At 44.0% G+C, this 25,136-nt stretch overlaps 1 protein-coding gene across 1 annotated transcript in view; it reads left to right on the plus strand.

Annotated features, from left to right (window-relative positions):
• The window catches only part of GEMIN5 (gem nuclear organelle associated protein 5), a 37,731-nt gene that overhangs the window by 11,340 nt on the left and 1,255 nt on the right, over positions 1 to 25,136 (plus strand). Inside the window, exons 10-27 of the mRNA XM_037044831.1 lie at positions 1,969 to 2,051; positions 3,019 to 3,152; positions 4,670 to 4,743; positions 5,395 to 5,576; positions 6,289 to 6,428; positions 7,368 to 7,539; positions 8,245 to 8,481; positions 10,118 to 10,231; positions 10,648 to 10,770; positions 12,116 to 12,211; positions 12,647 to 12,784; positions 13,434 to 13,581; positions 18,116 to 18,235; positions 18,706 to 18,916; positions 20,387 to 20,638; positions 22,117 to 22,279; positions 22,861 to 23,368; positions 24,660 to 24,756. Of these exons, the coding sequence (XP_036900726.1) occupies positions 1,969 to 2,051; positions 3,019 to 3,152; positions 4,670 to 4,743; positions 5,395 to 5,576; positions 6,289 to 6,428; positions 7,368 to 7,539; positions 8,245 to 8,481; positions 10,118 to 10,231; positions 10,648 to 10,770; positions 12,116 to 12,211; positions 12,647 to 12,784; positions 13,434 to 13,581; positions 18,116 to 18,235; positions 18,706 to 18,916; positions 20,387 to 20,638; positions 22,117 to 22,279; positions 22,861 to 23,368; positions 24,660 to 24,756 (2,992 nt within the window). The remainder of the gene's footprint in view (positions 1 to 1,968; positions 2,052 to 3,018; positions 3,153 to 4,669; positions 4,744 to 5,394; positions 5,577 to 6,288; positions 6,429 to 7,367; positions 7,540 to 8,244; positions 8,482 to 10,117; positions 10,232 to 10,647; positions 10,771 to 12,115; positions 12,212 to 12,646; positions 12,785 to 13,433; positions 13,582 to 18,115; positions 18,236 to 18,705; positions 18,917 to 20,386; positions 20,639 to 22,116; positions 22,280 to 22,860; positions 23,369 to 24,659; positions 24,757 to 25,136) is intronic.

Below are 25,136 nucleotides of genomic sequence, written 5' to 3' on the forward strand. Positions count from 1 at the left end.
CATCGTCGGAATTGGCCTGGGAAGCATCTTTAAGATTTTGGCTCTGAGACTAAGGCTTAAAGTTTGGAATTTAATTTAAAAAAATATTTTTCAGGTGACGGTGGTTCAGCCCATCTGACCTATAGGAATATAAGCTATTTGCTTTTCTCTTCCCTCAACTTTCCTTTACAAAAGTTTTTGGGCATCCAGGAACACTGAAGGTCTAGCTCAAAGAACACCTCTGTTCCTTGGAGGGAGATTCACCAGTTCACGTTTTGCTATACTTAATCTATGTAACTTAATAAAATTAACAGTAATTCCATAATATGATTTCATATCCAGCCATAAACAAGTCAAACAGTTCTGTTGGGACCCTGCCACGCTCGCCTGTTTTATATCTTATCTGGGGCTGCGTGCCGAGTTCCACAGCGAGTGGACTAAGTGCGACCCCAGCCACATGTTGCAGAGGCTGGGAGGGTTGGCCGTCTGGGCCTCTGCGAGATAAGTTCGCCTGCCCCTGCTGTAGCTCATTCACATCAAGTGAAACTCGTACTGCGGACCTAACCTTTTTGCGATTATTTAAGTACTTATGCATAGTCTACATGTAGTGAACTATTTTTTTCCCATTTTTAATTCTCAAAATGATTTCAAAGAAGCATTTAAAAAATAAAACTATTATTTATTTTCTAATTTAATCTTTATCGTATTTTTTACATTACTTTTTAGTCCCCTTATACCTTTCCCCAGCAATCACCACACTATTGTCCATGTCCATGAGTCCTTTTTCCTTTTTGCTCAATCCCTCCACCCCCTAAACTACCCCCACCCCAAGCTCTCATCCTACTCTCCATCTATGAATCTGTCCTTATTTTTCTTGTGAGTTCAGTTTGTTCGTTAAATTCAACATATAAGTGATATCATATGGTATTTGTCTTTCTTTGACTGACTTAATTCACTTAGCATAATATTAAAACTATATTAATTGAAATAGCTCTGTATCATCACAAAATTGCCTACAATTCTATTAAATTCATATTTCCTAGTTATTAAAATCTAAATATTCAAATTAACACTCGAAAAGGTATGAAGTAGGGGGAACTTCATACCTTTTGGTATGTTGCTGTAGACATATTCTTGGGCATTCAGCCAGAACTGCTACCGTGTTTCTTTTAGACAAAGAAATTTTGGTTTATTGTCTAGAATTATAATAATACATAGACATATGGAAATAAATGAGTCAACAGCTAGTTCAGTCATAGGTTCTGGAATCCTGGAATTCTGAAATCATACAAATACAGTATACACTTAAGGTAATAACCACACTAGCTTTTACTGACACATCACATCCGCAATCATAAAAAAAAAAACCCTTCAGAAGAAGATTTCTTTTAAAAAAACAATCAAACACTTTAAAGTCTATCTAAAAGTCTTGTCTTAGTTTAAGAATGTGATGTTAATGACAGGGTAAACTAAAAACAACATAAGAGTCTTTTACTTGAATATGTGGTGAGTACATTTGCATGGTGGTGCTCAGCAGTAACCTTAGCTCTGGGCTGAGCAGTTTACATTTTCTGTGTAGTCCTGGTTCTCTCATTGTGATAGCCTTTACGCTGCTATACAGTAACTACAGTGATAGTAGAATATTTGACATCTAAGGAGAGTGGGCAACTCAGAGAGCGAGATAGGGAAAATGGTCACAAATTGGCCAGATGAGTGGGTCCGGAAGAGGGAGGAAGATACCATTGTTTTTCTGGGTAAAGTGTTTGAGACTTACTCGTTTTGTTAGCAGATATCATTACAGGGCATGTGATTTAAGTATTTGCTTCTTTACAGTCAGCTCTTTGGAGAAGGGTGCTATTAAATTGTTTTTCTCTAGTATCAGCAAGTAAGTTTGTAATGGGGACCTTTTATTCAGGGGGGAAAAAGGTGTTTTTCCCACCATGCCTTTTGGTTTTAAATCTTTTTATTTGTAACCCTCCTTCTCCCCAGGCCACCCCAGATTTCTAGCACGTATCATAAGAAGACTGTGTACAGTTTAGCCTGGGGGCCACCGATACCCTCCATGTCACTTGGTGAGTGTCTGAGCCATCGTCTTATAAACTCCAGAGTATTCTCTTTCTTTCACTGAACCCTAAGGTCTTCAAGAATCATAAATATTGTAGTGCGGTGACTGCTTGTGCCATCTGCCATGTCCCCAGGGCCCCGCAAGGGCTGTGGTGCTGGGCGATAAGTCAGAAACCATTCACCCATAATAAGTTTCCCCAAGCTCTAAAGGAAACCAAGAACTTCTCAAATGACCCTGTTGCCCCTCGTATTCTGACCCTTTGACATCAGGCCCTCAGCCTGATCTTTCTCAATCCTAAAGTGACAGTGCTTTCAAGGTATCTTTTAAAATGTGTGTGTTCAGCAAAAATCTTTGGTAAACTTTTCTTAGCCTCCTATAAACGTCCAGAGTAACTGTGTCGCCCAGGGAAGAGCGGGTGGATCCTCAGAACTCAAGCGGCACCGCAGCTGCAGTTCATTCATTCACTCAACGAGAGTTGGCCAGGTCCCCAACTGGTGCCAGGCAGAGTTCTGTTAGAACAGAAAACCACTGGAACTGCCATTTGCTTCCTAAAAACCAACAAGAGGGTTGCTGTACCACTAAAGAAATTACTGCTTTGAGGAGCTCCTTCTAGTTAGTCATAGGAAGTCCCACAGCTTCATATATTTGATTGCCCTACGGCAGAGTACTTATTTCCAAAAGGAAAGGGAAATTCTTAAAACCACTGAGAACTTTTCTGATTCCAGCTTTGGCACCCCTACCTACAGTTATGAATGGCAGAAGAATATTTAAAACAAACACACTGCTTTATAAATATTAATGTAGAATTATTAGTATACTGATTGTACTCCTACTCCCAACACCTAGGTTCAGCTGTAAAGAACTGGCTTTATCACAATGTATTAATATAATTCTATTAAAACAGTTGATAGTATGATACGGCTGTACTGTAGCTGGAAGAGTGCAAAAGAGACTAGCTTTCTTATCTCACATAGGAGAAGGAGACAGGCCTTCCCTCACTTTATACAGCTGTGGAGGGGAAGGCCTTGTCTTCCAGCATAACCCTTGGAAGCTGAACGGAGAGGCCTTGGACATCAACAAACTCATCAGGGACACCAATTCCATCAAAGTAAGTCTGGTCTGAAGTCTCCCGATCTCTGTGTCTGGGTTGCCCATCTTACATAATAAATGTCATTATCAGAGCTATCCATATGCTTAGTCAGATGTCTTAGACGTTCTTTAAAAACTCAGTGAATTTATAAGTTATAACACATAGCTTAGAATTCCTTATTCTTGAGTAAAGGAAGGAACCTAATTTAAAAAATGTTTCAATCGCAATGGTGATTTAATAAAAACTTTCAGATCTTGGATATAAAAGCATCTTTTTCAGGCCAGCCACTTCCTCCAGAGTGACGCCTTGGCAAAAATAACCTTATAACATGGTGTCCCAGGATGGCTGCAGGGTATGTTGCTCGAGAAAGAAGTGTCATTTGTTTTTCATTTTTGAGATTTACGCAAAAGCTACAAAAATAATACAGACAATTCCCTGTTGTCCTTGACCCGGATTCCTGCATTTAATCACATTTGCTGTACGGGCCTATCACTATATCTATATGCCAGAACTATCTTTTGAAGTGAAACCATAAATGCTCCTATTTCCTTAGTCTTTCAAAAGAGCATTTTTTACTGTTGCTCATTATTTTTGGTTTGCTAGCAAAAAAATAACATTTAGTCATAAACTGAGTTTTTATTGACTACATTCCTCCATTGTCTTTTATTTTAAGATTTTATTTATTTAGTTTTAGAGAGGGGGAAGAGAGGGAAGGAAACATCGATCGGTTAAGAGAGGAAAAGAAGTCTCCATCAGTTGCCTTTAGACACCCACAACTGGAGACCTGGCCTGCAACACAGGCATGTTCCCTGACCGGGAACTGAACCAGTGACCTTATGGTTCACCAGCTGGTACTCAATCCACTGAACCACACCAGCAGGGGTCCTCCTTTGTCTTAAATATTATCTAAACACTAACATTCAGCAATGAATTTTAAGGGACCAAATTCCTGTTCCTAATGAGCTTTGAGCTTTGTGACAGTTGAATATGTGATCAAAAGCTCATACAAGGAGTTTGGGCTAGAAACAGAAGTTTAGAATCCCTTTACATGAATGGTAGTTGAAGCAGCCATGGGCATGTTCAAGGTGACCTAAAGAGACAAGAGGAGGGCCTAGGCAGCCTCAGGGAACACCAACATAGAGAGTTTGGGAAAAATTAAAAGAAACAAACGGAATAGGGGAAAAAAAGGACATTGCATGTGGTTTCTGCTAAGGAGACCATTATCCCAATGTTGTCAAAGCCAGCAGACACGTTTCATTCGTTATTGGATAAAAATCACTTGAACATAGTTCATTTCATGAAGTTAGACACTGTAGACATTTAGTACTTACAGGCTTCATTTTGTTCCAATTAGGAAATTAGAAGTAGAACATTATTCTTTGGTTAATTATGTAGATTATTTATAAGAATGGCTGTTGCATAATTTGAACGTTTCTAAACTCTGGGGATTTATTTCCAATGCTGCCATCATTGATTTGTAAGACACATGGAGAGAACAGTATTTTTAGTCAAGATTGGTTTATTTTGCGTTCTAGTACAAATTGCCTGTACACACAGAGATCAGTTGGAAAGCAGATGGCAAAATCATGGCTCTTGGCAATGAAGATGGGTATGTGTTTGTTTCTTTTTAAAAAAGACTTTGTAATTGTACATATATTTGGTCACAGGCTGGTTAATGCCATGTATAATTTTAGTTGGGGAAGGCCAGTTGTAGTTGATACTCTGATTTATCCTTGATTTCTGTGAATGACCCGGGAGCTCTCTGCGTCTTTGAGAATTGTAAAATAAGTTGGATGTTTGCGTTCCAAAGAGAGCATTTGTCTGCTCTGTGTGTGGCTGTTTTATGCTTCACCAGCATCTACAGTGAACTGCCTACACCTCCCTTCATTTTTTTACAGTGAGCCTGGTCACAAGTCCTCTCTAGAGGCCTCCCCGTTCCCTCCCCACGCTGTTCATAGTGACATAGTCCTAATTCAGCCATTGTCCGTTCATTCTTCTGTTAGCTTCTCCCTAGTACTGTTGATAAACACAACTTCCCAGGGATTTGGGGGATTTTTTAAGGCTGAAAATGTTTGTTTGAGAGACAACCTTTTGTGCCTGGTTCTTCGTAAGAGACTGACCTTTTCGATGATAGACAGGGTTATCCTGTGCCTTTTGACCTTTCACCTTTCCTTGGCTGCTGGGATGAAGGAGATACCTGTTTGCTGTGGCTGTAAACTGATTATCCATCTTCCCTGTCTTGGTGTCTTTCCTGTTGTAGGTCAATAGAAATATTCCAGGTTCCCAACCTGAAGCTGATCTGCACCATCCAGCAGCACCACAAGCTTGTGAACGCCATTCGCTGGCATCACGAGCACGGCAGCCAGCCGGAGCTGAGCTGCCTGATGGCCTCTGGGTCCAACAATGCCGTCATTTATGTGCACGACCTGAAGGCGGTCATAGGTAACTTCAGTTCTTCTCTGCCCGGGGTGCTGTTGTGTGTTTAGCTGGTTTCCATTCCGATCTCTGTAGCTTGTGCCTTTCTTTTGGCCACTAAAATAAATGTTATTCTTACTCTTATTTTTTTCTGTTTTCAAAAGTACTATATCCATTTTATTTAAATAAGAAAAATTTCAACTGTGACCAAAATGGTAACTGAGAAAGTAAAGTTCCACCTTGGCTGATGTGGCTCAGTACATTGTGTGCTAGCCTGCAAACCACAAGGTCGCCAGTTCGATTCCAAGTCAGGGCACATGCCCGGGTTACAGACCAGTTCCCCACTAACAAGTGGGTGGGTGTTCGAGAGGCAACAGATTGATGTATCTCTTGCACATTGATGTTTCTTTCTCCCTCCCTTCCCCCTCTCTAAAAATAAATAAAATTAAATAAATATATGAATAAGAATTCCAAGAATGGCTTAAAAAAAGTTCTTCCCATAATCTCATCCCTCAATAATAACGAGTATTATCAGTTTGTTGCATGTTCTCTCTAGATTTTTTAAAGATTGGTTATTGCCTAGTGACCCTCCAAAAACACCGTTCCAGCTTGGACCCTCTTCCCTTAGTGTTTGAGCATTTACACATACAACCCACATCCCGTCCACACGTTTGACCACATCCAGCTCTCACAGTCTGTGTGGCAGGTTTTGTTATCCTCATTCCCCCTTGTCTTTCAGAGAGTAATCCTGAATCTCCAGTGACCATTACAGAGCCCTTCCGGACCCTCTCAGGGCACACAGCCAAGATCACCAGCCTGGCGTGGAGTCCGCATCACGACGGAAGGCTGGTGTCTGCCTCCTATGACGGAACCGCTCAGGTACCGCTGCGGCTGCGGGACCTCCAACTGGGGCCCTTCCCTCCTCTCCCCGGCCGCACGGCGTTCCTTCCCTCACTGTTGCCTCCTGTGGAAAGGGATGTTCCGAGGGGCAGGAGGCATTTTACTTTCATTCCCCATACCTGGGCCCTTGGCGGGCAAAGATTGGGTGTTTTTTGGTTTTTATTTACTTAGATGAAAAAGAAAGTATAAACAGAAACTAGCTAAATTCTAATACACTTTTTTAAGATTTCATTCTGACTTGCTGTCAGTCTGATGGACTTATAAATTGATGTGAAAAGTACTTGTTGCTATTCAAACGCAAATAGTGGCTAATAAATCATAAAACAACTTTTAATAAGAAGTTGGTAAGTCAGAAATCTCCAAGTCCTAAAAAATAAAGACGAGCTGCCACACTAGGACTATGAGGTGGGAGTGTCGAGTACCAGACCAGAAGAGACCTTAGGACCTGGCGGGCGGACACCTATGGTGGGCGTCTCTCCCGGTGTTGAGTTGTAGCTGAGCTCTCTGCACAAAGCTGAGAGCCAGGAGCGCTGCCCTCTGGGAAATGAGGACTGGTGTCATCCAGGAAACAGCAGGGATACTGGTCAATTGCCCAGGCTTTACCAGGGGACAAAAGAATCACCAGTGAGAAATCAGAGCCCTCTGCACATACCACACATGCAGGAGCGGGCCGAGTCAGCATCCTCTTCCTAAATAACAAAGCGCTACTTCAGGAGTCTGAAATCCACAGGCTGCCGTTAGAGGCTCACTCAAAGCCACCCCCACGGAAATAGCACTCTCTGGAATTGAGCTCCTAAGAGAAAATTACAAATCACAAGAGGAAATAAGTGCACAGATTTTTCTTTTTTAGATTTTTTTTTTCACTTATCCCATAGGACAGCAGAATAACCATAAATCGTCTGTGGCTTTTGGTTTTAGGTGTGGGATACTCTCCGGGAAGAGCCTCTGTGCAATTTCCGAGGACATCGAGGGCGACTGCTTTGCGTGGCGTGGTCCCCCTTGGATCCAGACTGCATCTACTCAGGGGCAGATGACTTCTGTGTGTACAAATGGCTCACTTCCATGCAAGAACACTCCCGGCCTCCTCAAGGTCAGTCAACTTGGAGCCCGTAAACGCTTGCCCACTTCTCAGTCTCCCTTCCTCAGTAACTGCGTTGACCAGGCTCAAGCAAGGAAGACATTCAATGCAAGTCCTTAATCTATTCATGAAAACATAGGGCAGGCCTCAGAAGTTCCAAGTCGAGAAATCAAAGGAAAACTGGGCTCATTCCAGTTTTATTAAAAAATAAAGGTACTCGACACTCCCACCTCATAGTCCTAGTGTGGCAGCTCGTCTTTATTTATTAATAAAAGGAAAACTGGGCTGAAGGAAGCTAGGGAGACGTAACGCGTGGGTGCTACATGTGATTCCTGTCGCTCTGAGACTTTCTTGGTTAAAACTGATGAAACGTGAATGAAGTATGTGGAGGAGACGGTAGTGATGTATTGGTGTTAATTTCCTGATGTTAATGGTTGTGCTGTGATGATGGAGAAGATCATTTGTAGGACCCACACTAGAGTATTCATTGTAGTTGGGATGGTATTTATGATGTAATAAAATCCCCAAAGGGTTTGGCTTTGTTTGGTTCACATTTTGATAATGTAACTAAAAATCGTGAAGGAAGGGAAAGGGTAAGTAAGACTGCCATCCGAAGAGAGTAATGAGGGTTTGGAGGTTGTCTCCAAGAGTGTGGTTTTAACCTAGAATATGTATGCTAGTCTGTCCTTTGTTTTTCTTTCATTGCGATTCCCATAGGCAAGAAGAGTATTGAATTAGAGAAAAAAAGGCTCTCTCAACCTAAACCCAAGCCTAAAAAGAAGAAAAGGCCCACCTCGAGAGTGTCCGTAAAGCAGGACCTATATGATGGGAATGAAGAAGAGGGCCTGAGGGAGAGCGCGGGGCCTGTTGAGAACGGCAGCGTGTCCGACCAGGAGGGCGAGGAGGAAGCCCCGGAGCCAGAGTCACCCTGTGGTGTCCCCGCCGCCGCAGTGGGTACGTGCCGTGTCACTAACTCTCTAGGACTGAATAGTCGTGACCAGTAAAAAGAGGTCCTTATTTAGTGTGAAACTTCTGCCTCTGACCTACCTGGCTTCCCAGTTCCTTCAGTGACATTTTTAGTGCCCTTAGAAACTACATTAGGTTTTTTCAAAGGGCTCCTTTAAGCCTCTAAATACCTATCTGTAAGGCATTAAAAGGGATTTAGTGGATGATTGGGATAGAACTAGTGAAGTTCTGTAGGGAAACTTCTGATCACTTTGGGCAGGGTAAGCCTGTGGGACAAAGCAGAGCCGGGGATTGTCTGCACAGAAACTTAAGCAGGAAAACTCGAACAATTTGACATCATCACCTACGTTTATTGGAAGAAACCACTGTCCCTGACAAATGTCTGACCTGGAAGCTACTGCCACCATGGGAGTTTGCGGGTTTTCGCCTTCCTACTTAGGTTTATACCTGGTTTTTTTCCTGGAAAGATTTACTAGTTATGATTAAGCTCTTTCAGTCTGTTAAGCTATAGTGATAGTTCTCAGATTTCTCACAAAACTGTTTTTCACTGGCCGGTATAGCTCAGTTGGTCCTGGTGAGCCAGGGCTGCAGGTCTGATCCCCAGTTAAGGCTCATACGGGAGTGAGCGGAACAATGAACCGATGTCTGTCTGTCTGTCTGTCTCTCTCTCTCTCTCCCCTCCCCCTCCCCTTTCCTCTCTCTCTCTCTAAAAATTAATAAATTAAAAAATAACTCAAACATTTTAAAGCTTCTTTTCAGTATTCCATTGCTAACTTCTAATAAAACAGTCTACTAATTTGAAGGGAAAAAATGTCAATCAATAAAATTTTAGCAATTTAATTCTTTTATGTATTTACCTTAAAGCTCTAGTGCCTATTACCTTTAAAATGAATGACTAAATAGCAAACAATATAAATAGAAGCAAAGACTCATGTTTAATTCTAAAACCGTATGTTGATGAGACAGAATTAAAGTGGCCAGAATGCACGGCACAGTCATCCCTGACCCTCCATCCCAAGGCGCAGCTGTGGGACCTATGGTTTGGGTAAATGAAAAGCTAAACACTTGACAGATTTATTTTTTAGGTTCATCAGAATACCTTTTTGTCACAAAATGGCTGCACAAAAAACATCCTTTACCCTGTAGATCACAGCTTGTTTTGCTTTGTTTTGAAGTTTGTTGCGGTATATTCAGGATTGTGACTCTGTCACATACCCTCAATCTTTTTTCTGTTAGCAAAGTTCTTCCTTGTTTGTGTAATTAAACATGCAGTCAGTACTTCGTCATCTAAATATGTTAAAAGTCCTTTGTCTCCTGAGCAACATTTGGGAACTCCTGGGCCTCTGGAATAAAGTTGTGGAGGCTAGAAGCTTATAACTTTTCCTCGGGTCATCAGTCAAAGTTATAAGCAATAAATTTTTACAGAATCCTGGGAAGGATTACAGAAGTTAGTGAGGTGGGAAGGAGAGGGCACCCATGCCTCCTTTCCAAAGCACTTTATCTTATATTTTGGATAACAGATAAAATTGCACCATGAAGCCTAGTATAGGTCTTAATTTTTAAAAAGAATTAGATTCTACATTGTTCTTATCCAAACTTTCTCTTTTTTTCCTCTATGATATAGTTTCTAGAGAACCAGTTATCTGCCCTCCAGTTTCCTTAGGCTTAGAAAAGCCAAGAGTCATCGTTAATAATAAAGTCCCTTTACCGAAAAAGGAGCCACCTAAAGACAAGCCAGGTTGGTATCTAATAATGAAAGTACCTTTACTAAAGCATCCTCAAATGTACATGCAACTCAGACTCAAAAGTGTGTGGGGAGGGTGGTTTAAGTATTATATATTTGTGTTTTGATTATATCTCCTTTGTGGGTCATGGGTTTTCAAACATTTGTTAGTACTTGATGAGGTGGTGTCTGCAGTTGTTGGTGCTGCTTCACGAGTGTTCGCAGAGTCATGTGTGTGTGTGTGTGTGTGTGTGTGTGTGTGGTGAACACCACCTTGATCTGACTGAATTTAGAGGCATCTTTACAATACCAGAGACTTTCCAGCCATGCGCAGCAGCGTCCCTCCAGCAGGTTACAGTCACACACTGGGTGTCCGGTGCGTGTTTCCGATCAGCTGTCTTTAGACGGTCTGTACTTGTGTTTTTCTTCAGAAGCCTTGGTCAAGAAGCGCAAAGCCCGTCTCATACTTCCACTGAGTACGAGCCTGGACCACAGGTCCAAGGAGGAGCTTCATCAGGACTGTTTGGTGTTAGCAGCTGCAAAGTACTCCAAAGGTACAAAAAGACATTCCTTGGCCCATCCGTAGTCTTCTGGGAACCAGCACACCAGAGGTGCTTGTTTATTTGTTGAACGAACGTGCCAACAAATATCCAAACTCGTTTGTCTTCCTTCGTTCTTTTCCAGCCTTCCCTTCCCCACATCCCACTGCTGGACTCCCCTTCCTAACTCGCTGTAGCCAGCACCCCTCAGAGTCTTCGGTATCTAACGCTGCGCCGCTACTGTTGTAGGTCAAGTTCTAGCAGCCATGTGTGCGCTGGGACTGGCACAAGGGCTCACTGTCTCAATGTGACTCAACAGTATCTTCATGTAGAAACCAAATTACTTGCTTACTGGAAATATACCGTAATATGGCAGTTTCTTTAAGAAAAATTAATGAATTTTAATTTACAGAGGGTTTTTGTTTTAATTTTTTAAAGCTGTCATCTAATGCCTATTATTTGACGTTGGAGCAATTATATTTTTTTAATTTTTAATTGATGTTGAAAAGGGATATACATGATGAATGAAAAGAAAGTACAACCCTCCTACCCCTAACACCCCCTCTCCCATTTCTCCCCGAGGCCACACCACCATCAGTTTCCTGCGTCCTCCAGAGGTATTCCACACTCTTACACACAGAGCCCTCTTTTTGGAACTTTGTGATGAATTCTTATAACTTACACAGTTAATCACATAGTTTTTACACTATGTCCCTTATTGGAAAATTACGCACTTGACTTTTAAACAGAGAATGAATTTTGAATCCCTTTGTGGTAGATCCTAGTGAACATTAAGGGCATTTCTTGTTAGGGTTTTTTTGTTTTGGATTTTACTGCATGTAAATACATGTTAAATTTTAGGTTAACTTTTTACATTCTTTTTTTCCCCCTAAAAAATCTTTTTAAAAAAAATAAATTTTATTTATCTTTAGAGGGGAAGGGAAGGAGAGAAGGAGAGAAATATCAATGTATGTTTGCCTCTTGTGAGTGTCCTGCTGGGAACTGGCCTGCAACCCAGGCATGTGCCCTGACTGGGAATCAAACCATGATCACATGGTTCGCAGGCCCGCGCTCAATCCACTGAGCTACACCAGCCAGGGTAAAAAAAATCTTTCATTGAGCAAACTATCAACTCATTTGTCTCATTGGGCTGGCCCAAGCTGAGCTTGACAAACAGCAAGCATTTGCCTGTTTTGCTGCCTTCCCAACCAGCAGGGGTCTCTGTGAGAGCAAACAAAGGCACAGGACTCTCTCTCTCAGGGTCTCAAATTGCTGTTCTGGGTGTAACCTTGGGAAGTAATTAGAAGACATAACCTGTGTAACCACTTCATCTGATGACTCTGTCTTTTCAAATTAACAGAACTAAATGAGGGTGTGTCTGCTGATCTGGAGGAAAGAGTCCACCTGGGGCTGTTCACAGACAGGGCTGCCCTGTACAGAATGATGGAGGCTGAAGGTGAGGCAAGTCCCGTCAACACAGCCCCTCCATCTTTATGCTTCCCTAATGCATTTTTGTTGTTGACACTGTTGCAGCTGTCCCCATTCCCCGAAGCTCTGTATGTACATCTTTTGTGGCTGCCATCCAGTGGCCTCGTAATGGTTAGTTGTGCATGTTGACTAACTAGGTTTTGAGCTCCCCAGTCTGATGCTCACAGATCCCTTGTGTCGGTCACAGGACCCTAACCATACAGTGTCCACTCTGAGTGACCGAGTGCACAAGTGACTGAGTGGGCTTCGGGCCCCATTATGAACACTCTGGGAAGCGACTTGCCCAGCAGTGAGTGGCTACATATTGTAGGAGTTTGGTCCTCTCCTTCATCCTGCCTTTTTGTAGAAGTTAGTATAGACAGAAGCTTCTGAAACACCTTCCAAACATCTCTCCTCCAAACAGGAAAGGGCCACTTGGAAAACGGCCACCCTGAGTTATTTCACCAGCTCATGCTGTGGAAAGGAGACCTAAAAGGTGTTCTCCAGACTGCGGCAGAAAGAGGGGAGCTGACGGACAGTCTCGTGGCCATGGCACCAGTCGGTATGTTCTTTTCAGCAAAAGCCCTGTCATCATCAGGATATGCCCACCAATGGTGGATGGTGTCTCGAAGGGTGATTCGGCCACATCTAAAATATTAACATGCACATGCCCCTTGACTCAGCCATTCCAATTGTAGGGATTTAACTGCATTCACACATGGAAAGTGACATATTTATAGACTACTGTGGCAGCGTTATTTGTGATAGCAAAAGATCGCAACAACTTCTGTGTCTGTCAGTGAGACACCGCTTACTTCTGCACAGTGGAAACTCACAAGCTGCCCACTCCCTTGCAACCAGGACCCTTACCGAGAAGCAGCATTTCCAGCACCCAGGTGGCTTCCCTCAGGCGCCGCCTCATTCAGTGTCCACACACCCACACGGGCAGTCGCCCTCCTGATGACCACATTTTTTATACCTTTTGAGTTTTCTGTGTGTTACATAATAAAAGAATTTATGTTTCAAAATGCTGGTGTCGGGAGGGGTGGGTGAAGCAAATGATCTATAGTGGCAGTTGAGGTCTCTAAATTTTCCACTTAATACAGTGACTGAAAAGGTGTTTTCAACCCAAATGTACCTATGTACATGTTTTTTCCCCTTAAACCTGCTTCTTATTTAACTGCCATTTTACTTTTCTCTTTTATTTAAAGCTGGCTACCATGTGTGGTTGTGGGCTGTGGAAGCCTTTGCCAAACAGTTATGTTTCCAGGATCAGTATGTCAAGGCTGCCTCTCACCTGCTTTCTGTCCACAAAGTATATGAAGCTGTGGAGCTGCTCAAGTCAAACCATTTCTACAGGTCTGTGAAGCCCCTACCAAAGCTGAACGAACGGTTGGACACAATGTGAAATGAATCTCCTTAACAGGTCTAACGTAAAACCCTGTAGTACGTAAACATGTGAGACATACAGAAGCACAGGTATGCAGGCTTAAGAAACATCAGTGTACCCACCACCTCTACTTACCATCTGTTACCTATAATCAATATTTGCCACTAATCTTTTTTTTTATTTAAAGTTTACTTTTGTAAACTGTGGGGGAGCTCTGCTCCTCCGCCCCACCCGCATCAGCCACAGATGAAAGTAAGTCTGCCAGACATGACCTGCTTGGGGAGGAAAGGTGGCCAGTCTCTCAAAGGAGAAGGGCCAGGAGCCTGTTCCTCAATGGGCTTTTATTGGATTTAATCTGGATAGGAATACAGGGTGAATATGTAAAGCTCATCAGTCATTGTCAGGCAGTAATGATCAAACAATAGATAACTTTCAAACAACTCTGAGGGCTTATTCTGAGTCAGGGTCAGATAGCTAAAGGACCATAAAACTTTGGGGAAACAAACTCATTTCATGGTTGGACCCTTATTCAAATTGAGGGTATTAGCAAAATAGGCTTCATAGAATTTTATGCATTCTTTCTTAGGCCTAATGCCTTAGGGAACCCACCCTTTCCAGCACAGGGCCGCACCCACCTCCACCATTGTTTCAGGCTTACATCAGGCAGGGGAAGTAAGGCAGCCAAGAGATTAGGAGACTTCTTGCAGACAGAATGAGGACTCAGGCTTTGTCAAAGCCTAGGGTTCATCACCCCTTTTTTCTCTAGCAGCCCCCACTCTGCCCCCACCATGTCCTTCCCCGAGGGCCCCTTCATGACCATGCCTGTCTGTCTTAGGTCACCTCTCCTCTGAGGAATCTTACCCATCCTTGGCTAACCAGTCATCCACCTGAGGCCAAGCAGGGTGAGGTGAAAGGGGACAGAGTCGGTGCCCCTACAAGGAAGATAAGCTTTGTCTCCTTAATGGCTTATGCTCCCAGGGTCTTTTTATTCAGCCTTAGCCAGAGGGGTTACAGTTTCTGAAACCAGGCAGGGCAGTTCCCAACAATGAATGTCTTTACTGTGTCTGTTACTTCAACACAAATAGAGAAGATGGTGTGAGACAAATGGAGAGCTTAATGAATTATTAAAAGAGGGACTCCCAAGTTAAGTTGCACATCTGAAGAGACAGAATTTCCCAGCTACCCCAAAAGTTCTCCATATGCCCCAGCTGTTGGTTTTTTAAAGATAACACTCCAGATTTAGTTGACTTGCTTTACCCAATTCTGTCCTCAACCCTTTTCTAGAGGTAACCAGTCTCCTGAGATTGGTATAATCCTTCCTGTCCAAGTTAACTGTTCTTCCACAACAGGCAGTCATGTACTGCTTAACAACAGGGGAAACATTCTCAGAAACGTGTCGTTAGGCAAGCTCATCGTTGTGGGAACATCATGAATGCATGCACACAGACCTAGGTGGTGTGACCTACTACACATCTACTAGGCTGTGAGGTTCAACCTATTGCTCCTAGGCTACAAACCTGTACCACACATCACTGTACAAAACACAAGAGTAGATCAAGCACAAGAAAAAATGGTGCAAGGTAAGCACCAGATGTCAGAGACTACAGGTGTAACAGGGCACACTGTTTTAAGTAAAATGAGTACACTTTAATAATAAAAAGTACTGCATAGTAAATACCTAAGCCAGTAACATAGTCATTTACTATGACTGTCAACTACTGTGCCCCGTACGTAACTGCCTGTGCTGTGCTTCTATGCAGTTGGCAGTGCCGCGGGTTTCTTCACAGCAGCGGCACCTCAAACCTGTGAGGGCTGCACTGCGCTGTGGCTTTGTATGGCTACAGTGCCAGTAGGCAATAAGAATTTTTTTAACTCCTTTATAATCTTACGGGACCACCATCATGTATGTGGTCTGTCCTTGACTGAAACATCATTATATGGCACATGACTTTCTACATGTAAGGACCAGCAATTAAGAGAGGTAAATGTTTCCTATATACAGCATACAGTTGGATCTGGTTTTTCACCCAAAACTCTTTTTCTATTTGCCTGCATCCCTGTTTCCAGCACTTTTCATTCCCTTGTGTAGATCCAAGTTTCCAGTTGCTCTCAACTCCTTCTTTGCCTGAAGAACTTCAGCAGTTTTTCCGCAGTATGGTTCTGCTGATGACAAATGCCATCAGCCGTTTTGTCTTTCAGCACCTCACGGCTGTCGTTTTCTCTTGGTTTGCACCATTTTTTACTTGACTGCATTTATTCTTTTTTAAATTAAGTTCATTGGTTAATACTATTACATAAATTTCTGGTGTACAACTTTGCAACGCAGCACCTGTGTACTCCTTCGTGTAGTCTGGTTTCGTGCACGACCACGTATTTGACCCGCTTTGCCCTCTTCATCGCCCCCCCCATCTTTGTGACCCAGGAACTATGTCTTTTTTCTCTGGTTTTAGTACTTTCTCCCTCACTGGTTTGCAGCTACTGTAGCCACTTGATATGGCGGCCTCGGTGAGGCTCTTTTTGTTTATCCTCTTTCCGTTTGACTTCCTTTAGAGTGCTGATCTTTTCGTGGCTTGTTTGGAAGCTTTCCTAGGTCAGGTTTAGCGGAATGCATCCTCAGGGTTTAATTTGCCCTCCTGCCTTCTGGTGTCTTTCCTGAATGTCTTGTTTGCTGGGCTGGCGAAAACTCAAAAGTCCCCAAGCCCTGAGCCAGCTCTGGGAATTATTCCCCGACCGTTCCTTATCCAGCCTTAGGAGGCTCCTCCACACGCAAAGACGGCGTCCCTAAGTGGAGCTCTGGGGCTCCTTCTCTGGGCAGCTGCGTCCCTCCCCTAAATTCCAGTTGCCGCTTCTCTTCTCCAGGCAGTGACTGCCGAGACTCCGCGGGGGATGCCCGTAGGGGCGTGGCTTTAAGAAGCCACGACAATGCTCATATCTTTGGCTCCCATCTCACCGGATGATAGTTCCGCACTGCCTGGTGCCCAATATCTGAGAACAGTTGTTTCACACATGTTTTGTCCAGTTCTTTGTTTCATGGCTAGAGGGTTAAGCCTGGTCCCTGTTACTCCATCAGGGCTAGAAGTTGAGGCCTCAAAAGACTTCTTAAATGTTGCTCTGTCTATATCACCTTAGTCTAAAATACCTGCCGCTCAGAAGTTTTATGTCATTTGGAAAATATATGAGTTCACTGAGTTATACGGTCCTCCAAATGTTAACATTTCATGATAAAATATCAAAAAAGATCACACTCCTTCATAGCACCATCAATCTCGTCAGAAACGTCTTTAAATTTTAAGAAGCTGTCAAACCCACCGTGGCCGGCACAAGTTTTTCAAGTTCTAATTTTCACTTAAAAGTTCAAATTCTATCATTGGCAACAATACTTTTTGTTGTTCTCTGTGTAGGGACAGGCTTATTCAGTTCATTTTTGAGAAAAACTGCTAAATACCCAAGACTGAATAACTGTCCTTCGTTCAGTAGTGAGTCTTTCAAGAATTGATGAGGTTCCATGAAAAGAAAGCAGGTAGTTCAGCTTCCAGTTCATTCAGCAAGTTTTTCCCAGAGTCAGCCATCATACTGTAGAATGCAGGAAAGAATGCCCTGCCCGCTTTGTCGCACGGAGTGAGTATCAGAAAGGCCTGGGCTCGCCCTGGCCGTGTGGCTCAGCTGGTTGGAGCGTCGCCCCAGACACCAAAAATGCTGGGAGTTCGATCCCTGGTCAGGGCACATACAGGAGGCAGCTGATCAATGTTTCTCTCTTACTTGGATGTTTTTCTTTTTTCTCTCTACCCTCCTTCCCCTTTCTCTCTAAAATCAATAAATATCCTCCGTGAGGATTTTTTTAATTGCTTGACGGACTTAATAAAATGAATCATTTTCACTGCTTCATCGAGGACCTTGACCTTTCTTCTCTAAAGCTGCAAAGGGCTGCTGCCTTGATTTTTGCGCAGTGCCAGCTCGAACCCACCATTGCACGTGCACAGTCGGTACAAATGTTAGCACAGTGAGAAAAGGCAGATGATCCCTTAGCGCCGTTACTAGTTTTTCAAATATTTTATTTATTTATTTTTAGAGAGAAGGGAAGGGAAGGAGAAAGAGGGAGAGAAACATCAATCGGTTGCCCCTCACACATCCCCAACTTGGGATCTGGCCTGCAACCCAGGCCAGGAATCAAACTAGCGACTTTTGTTTTTCAGGACGACGTCCAGCTCACTGAGCCACACCAGTCAGGGCTAAGAGAGTTTTGGCCTCAACCCTCCGAAAGGGTCTTGGGGACCCCCAGAAATCCATAGCACTGCTGGCCTGGGGGAAGAACTGAGCACAGAGTGTGGTTTTAGCTTCCCATGTATGTAGGAACACCTACACCTTGTATGTAGGAACACCTTGTTTTTTACAAGAAGTTGGAACAACACAAAAGGGACAGCTTGTCCTACCCTGCAGCCCCTCCTAGGAGCCCCTTACAGAGGAGCCTTTTCAGATTGGCTGATTGTGTGCTCTTGCCTCTAGAGAGGCCATTGCGGTTGCCAAGGCCCGTCTGCGCCCAGAGGACCCAGTCCTGAAGGACCTGTACCTCCGCTGGGGAGCCGTCCTTGAAAAAGACGGCCATTATGCCGTAGCAGCTAAATGGTAAGCCTCGGAGAGACAGGAGTGCACCCAGACACAGAGTAGGATGAAAACAAAAGGGATCAGCTTAGAGGTGGGCGTAAAGTGACTAGAAAATTAAAAAGCATGCGTGTGAAGCCCAGTTTTGTAACACTCATTGAGATCTACCATTATAACTTCAAGAAACCACAGTAGCAGTAAAAAATTAAACCTTTCTCCAGGGAGGTCTTGTACCATCAAGAAAAATGGGAGGGAGGGACTCATTTGCTTGGGTTTGGTTCAGCAAACATTGAGATCCCTTTATGCGCCTAACCCACATCATACTGTCTTTCGTTCTCTGTTGGGCTGGTCTCTGGTCAAAGGCAGACACACATGGGACCATAGGAAGGCACATGAGTTGAGAAAAAGCTGGTAGAAAGAAATAATTTGATCCTCTGGGGAGGAGTAGGAGATCTGTTTATGACACTTTGTTTGAGTTTTCTTTTGTTTTGTAGCTATTTAGGAGCCGCTTCTGCTTACGATGCAGCCAAAGTTTTGGCCAAAAAGGGGGATGCAGCATCACTTAGAACGGCCGCAGAGTTGGCTTCAGTCGTGGGGGAGGATGAGTTGTCTGCCTCCCTGGCTCTCAGATGTGCCCAGGAGCAGCTTCTGGCCAGGAACTGGGTGGGAGCCCAGGAAGCCCTGCAGCTCCATGAAGGTCTGAAGGTCGGTCCGTTATTGCATCTCCTGATATTTAAGAATAGATCCTTTTCTCCCTGAAGTCCCAGTGAATAACCCAGCTGCACAAGCTGTACCAGTTTGGCAGGTGTCCTGGACATACAGTCCCACTAAGGTGCCGTGGCTTGTCAGTTGCTGGATGCAGAGTAGGAGATGATGTGGTCATTCCCATTGATTCCCACTGCTTAGCAGTTTGTGTACAACATCTGTGAACAGCCCAGCCAGCTCGGCCCCTCCGTGGGCTGGCAGTCTAGTGTTTGTTCACTGGTGCCACTGGCACATGGCAAAGAGGGAAGGGGACGGGCCTCCAACAGAAATTGGGGGGCTCTGCCTGCAGCACCCCTCTTCAGCTACATGCCTTGAGGTGTGGTGAAATCGAAACGTTCCGCTAAATGTTTTGTTCCCATTTGGTGGAAAATGAGTAATTTCCACTGCCTATTTGACACATCAAAATTGAGATTACTTTAGAAGCCACAGCACACACGCCTAGTTTCCAAAGCGCAAAAACATTTGGTCCATGTTAGATGACTTTGTTTTGTCAAATACTAACATGAACTTTTCTCAGTTCCTCTTTCCCTTATGGAGTAACAGAGCCTAGAAATAGTTCCTAGCTGAATATTCCAAGCCCAAGAAAAATGCTGGGTAAGGAAGTAGCCTTCTGGGAACCACAAAATAAAAAAGGAAGCAAAAGTAACATATCCTCAAAGATAGTGTCACTTGGTATATTATTTACAAAATGACCAAATCTAGAGAAATTTTAATTTATCCACAACAAAAGTTTCCAGAATGGTCATTTAGCCATTTCTTATTTTGCTCCTAAACAACATCCTTAACAAACCAACTAACCCTGTAAGTCTATGTGAAATGTTCTGATCAGGGCTATTCTGGTACTATGGAATGGAGACTTTCCCAAGCTTAACTGAGAAAATAGTATTTATAGGGGTACATAAGGAATCTCACAGCAAATAAAGATCCAGCAAACATAAAGATTTTTCCAGGCCTTGCACTGTGTTTCTCTTCTCTTCCAGCCAACTCCCTCTCTTAAACCTATTTAGACCTGGCCCCTAACTACTGCCCCAGCTCAGAGATGCACAGTCTATTTGCTCCAGTGCCTTCTGCCCACTGGGCTCTTCTCTGTATTCCTTAATGTCAAGTCTGGGCAAGGGGAAGACAGATGGGGCACAAATCTTGGCTGATCTGTATGTGGCTTAAGTTGCGGTGGGTTGGGCTATCTGTCAGTGGGCTTCCATGTTATTAAAACAGTTGTTTGGGCTCCGAGGGTATGGCTAGGAATTATTCCCAAAGATATCTGGAAAAATGTCTGCTGGAGCACCTCTTTCCCCCTTACACACGACTCCCCTGCAGGTGTAATGGGGCACACTGTTTGAGAAACTTAGGGAAACTGAGTCAAGCACTTTCCCTGCATGACGGTTCCTCTGCTTTGTTGTTGGGTTCCAGGGTCAGAGACTGGTGTTTTGCCTTCTTGAGCTACTGTCTCAGCTCCAGGAGGAAAGGCAGCCATCTGAGGGCAAAAGCTCTTCCTCTTACAACGCCTGGTCCACACACACCGAGGGGCCCCTCACAGAGAGGGTGACTGCCGTATGGAGGAGCGCCTTCGGCCTGGACACCCCAGAGCAGTATCAGAAGGCACTGCAGCAGCTGCAGAGTATCCAGTACCCATCTGCTACAAATAACACTCCCTCCAAACAGGTACCCATACGCGTGAGCTTTTGATATTAGTCACTCACTTGTAAGAATTCCTTAATCCGTGTCTAGTGTAATAAGGAAAGACGACCAATGCCAGTCTGCATTTCAGAAAAGACTAAGGCAGGCCCAGGCACCCTGGAAAAATCCCTTTTAGACTAACTAAAGTCCTTTGGCTTTGAGTTAGATTTAAGGCAGCGTTCCCTCTTAAAAGCGGAAAAGAAGTCTAAAAGTACAGAAAAGCAGAGAACAACATCTGTACGCATCAACTAGAATTAACATGTTCATATTTTGTCGCTTTTGCTTCATAGTATTTGGGGGTTGGTTTTGTATTTTATTTTGTTTTCTGGTAAAGGAAGTACAGCCCAGCGGATTGCCCGTCCCGTCCCCCTTGCCTCGCCCAGGCACCAGAGGCAGCCCGCATCAGACCATGTGTGTGAGTTTGCTCCTGGCTGATTGCAGTGACCATTGTCTGTAAAATCTATGCATGTTGATGCAAAGAGACTGAATTGATTCATTATAACTGCTCGACCCATCCTATGAATTACCTCAATTTATCTACTTCCTCTTTGAAAAGGAAGGAAATGAATTCATTATATTGCTGAATGAGACTTCAGCAAACAGTATACCACTTTGGAAAGAAGTTTGGCAGTTTCTTACAAAGTTAAACATTCATGTACCCAATGACCCAGCAATCCCAAAAGAAACAAAATTGGGGTCCACGCAGGCTTGTGCACAAATGTTCATTATTACAGCTTAGTTCACAATAGCCGGAAGCTAGGAACAACCCGGATGTCTGTCAGCTGGTGGATGGGAGTGCAAGCCCTGGCGTAGCCATGCAGTGGGCTGCTACACTGTGCAGCAATGAAAAGGAACAAACTCCTGGTGCACAAATGTATCAGTGAGACTGGGAAGCACTGCAAGTGAAAGAACCAAGGCAAAAAGACACATACTCTACAGTTCCATTTATGTGCATTCTATAAAAGACAAAATTACAGTGGTAAAGACCCGATCGGGGGCTGGGGAGAGGGTACTGTGACCACACGGGAACAGATGGGAATGTTGTACATGGCGAAAACGTCCTGTGTCTTCATTTTGGTTGTAGTTATAGCACATCTATCGATCTAGTGTGTATTTGTGAAAACTTGTCAAATTCCTCACTAAAGTTGATAAAAACTTTTAAGTTATACTCCAGGTTTGCTTCTTGTTGTGGTTTTAAATTACAGCTTTAGTTGTTTTAGTTAAACACAGATGTCAAGGTGTTTCTTACACGAGCAGACTTTAACTCGGATAGCGTGTGTTGCTTTGCACTCAGCTATGAAAGTTGCAGGTGGGGAAGCAAAAATGGATGGTGGAAGGAGACCTTTCCGAAATGTGGGCTGTGTGCACTTCTGTTCAAGTGCAGCTAACAGAAAGGTTTCAGGTGTTGTCCTGGCGCTCTCTGTGGGAGGCGGCTTAACTGAGACTCGGGCTTCTCCCTCCAGCTCCTGCTTCACATCTGTCACGACCTGACCTTGGCAGTGCTGAGCCAGCAGACAGCCTCCTGGGACAAGGCTGTAGAAGCGCTGCTCCGGGCTGTGGTCCGGAGCTACGACTCAGGGAACTTCACCGTCATGCAGGAAGTGCACTCAGCCTTCCTTCCTGAGGGTGAGTGACCCCCTACCAGTGAAGGGAAGGCACCGGAGTGCAGAGGTTACTGGCCAGTTGTGTCATGTAGTAGAAAGTGAATTCCTTTACCTAGGCACCTAAGAGGTAGCCAGAATGGCTGCGCTGTTTTCCTTTACCTGGCCCTGCCTGTCTTGCTCCCTCCTACTTTCCTACACAGTGTAAGATCTTAGCAAGAGAAGTAGCACTGTGCTCACAAGTCACCAAGACTGGAGGAGCGCAACAAAAGATAGACATACCTTAGCTGCATCATTAGTCACTGAACTAAATCACTGCGGGTTTTTTCACAAACACAGGATCCCCAGAGCCTTCGGGAGGACAGATTGAATACTTTTCCTGTCGTGCTCTGACTTGTAGCCTGCAGCGACAAGGACATTGTCCTAAGCCAGGAAGTGCTGCGCTTTGGCTGGCTTCGGGTGGACAGCATGTGGTCCCATGGACCGCGGCGGTCCTTCCCTTGGAGTCTGCCTCTTAGGGGGAAAGGGCCCGGCATGCAGGTAGGAAAGCACATTTCCAGCCAATACAGAAAGGTACAACCCTAAGTCCTTTTCTTCTCCTCCCAGGCTGTGACCACCTAAGAGACAAGCTGGGTGACCGTCAGTCCCCTGCCACGCCAGCTTTAAAGAGTTTGGAGGCCTTTTTTATTTACGGACGTCTGTATGAGTTGTGGTGGTCTCTCTCCCAGCCTTGCCCCGAGTCCAGTGTCTGGGTGAGGGCGGCTCACAGAAGGACAAGCTCCACTGAACAGTGCCAGCCGTTGGGCGATGCCAGCCCTGAAGCAAGTGGCCCCCCAGCTTCTCGGCCAGAGCCCAGCGGGCCTCCAGGAAAGCATGACAGGGGACTCACTGAAGAAAGCGAACGAGTGCTGAGCACTTGCAAGGAGCTCTTTTCAGAAAAGCATGCCAGTCTGCAAAACTCACAGAGAACTGTTGCTGAAGTTCAGGAGACCTTGGCAGAAATGATCCGACAGCACCAGAAGAGTCAACTCTGTAAATCCACAGCGAATGGTCCTGATAAAAATGACCCTGAACAGGCAGCAGAACAGCCCCTCTCTAGTCCTCAGAGCCAGGGGTGAGTACCGAGTCCATACAAGATGGGATAAAAATACCCTGCTGGGTTCTCATGTAACCAGGTGAAAATCTGTGCCTGAAGAGATGGGCCGGGACACTTGGAAGCAACATCATGCAGTGATGAACGCACAGGGTTTGGAGCCAAATGGGGGTTCTAATCCTCGCCTCTCAGTGACCTCGGGCAGGAGTCAGTACCTGTGCACTACAGTTCCCTCACCCAAAGTGGAGTCCCAGCTCCTGCCTTGCTTGTTTTGAGAGTTAAACAAAATCGCAAATGTTATTAATAACGATAGTATAGTAAAATCCTACCTTTGTACAATAAGGAGATTCCAGAAAAGCCCACTCATGTAAAATGAGTTGTATTACTGCATCATTAATGAAAACCACTGTTTTCCGTTGTTCTGTACTATTACAAAAATACACAAAGAGAGTGGTGTACAGAACACCTCGCTGAAGTGAGAAATCCAAGTGACTGGAATGTTGTAGAACCCTCACCACTTCCACTGAAAACAGGGACCAGATGGATGGCAGGGTCCCGTCCCCGGGCGCTGTAGACAGAGCTCTCATTATCACAGGGCACTCTGCCCTGGTTTTTGCAGTGATTGACAGCTGCTGAGTGGTTATTGTGATGAGAGCCTTTTACCTTATGTCCCCCATCGCAAAGCCTAAAATATAGTCACTAAAACAGTTGATAAACTTACAGCTGTTATTACTAACTTTATAGAACCAAAATTAAGCTTTGAAGCCCTTATATTTCTTGCTCTAAAAATACTCCCACTGAAATTTTGAGTCAGAGTTTTGAGTTACCTCTCCAATAAGCATCCACACTCTAAGCACCTTTAAGTTTGGTTTTAACAAGAAAAACACTGGGAAGTCCTCTCACCCAGCAGCTCTTAACCTTTGGATCACAGGACCTGAGAAGCTTAACACACTCCTCCCAGAAAAACATGCATCTGTACACTCCCCGGGTAAGAGCCCCGGCTCGTCTGACCATTCCCCAAGTAAATCTAGGCCACCGAGGCCCTCTGCTCTTGGCTGCAGGTTGAATCACTAGGGTCCTGTATTTTCATGGGAGCTCTGCTTCTAAGAAGTGGGGATTTTGAAGATGATAGGGAATAATACTGCATTTTGAAAGCTTCATGTCCTTTTATATTAAAGTGCCTTCTGTTGAACTTTGTAGTTAAAGATGGCAGCTAAAGACCCAGGTGACCAAGGAGTTTTATTTATAGATAATAGTTAAAAGTTACCCAAGGCAAGATATAGTGACTTACACTTTTTATTATTATTTCTAGTAAAGAAGCAAAGAATGAGCCAGTTTCTCTGCCTGAATTAACCAAAAGGCTTACGGAGGCGAATGAGAGAATAGCTAAGTTTCCTGAGAGTGTTAAGGTAAGATTTATAGCAGTTCATTTGGTAATACATTACTTTGTGTATTATCAGCGACTGTACCAAATTCTTGAAGGTCATCTACTTTTCTGTTCATTTTCTGAAATCTTGACACATTTGTGGGTGCTTAAAATGTTAGGGTCCAGTTGTCTTTGGTTAGCTAAAATGTCTTGTGAGAGTAGAATTATTGACAACACAAGCAATTCTGAGAAATGTAACAAATTCTGTAATTGGGAGGTAAATAGAAATAAAGTTGCTGCCTTGTATTTGACAGTTTTCAGATGGGCGGGTGTATTTGGATGTGGCCCTAGTAGTAATAGAAACAGGACCTTTTAAATGAACTGGCGTCAAGCTGTAGAAGGTTAGGTTGTATTTGTTGGAGA

This window comes from Sturnira hondurensis, unplaced genomic scaffold (genome assembly GCF_014824575.4).
Source record: "Sturnira hondurensis isolate 20B ecotype Veracruz unplaced genomic scaffold, ASM1482457v3 Scaffold0004152, whole genome shotgun sequence".
NCBI lineage: Eukaryota > Metazoa > Chordata > Mammalia > Chiroptera > Phyllostomidae > Sturnira > Sturnira hondurensis.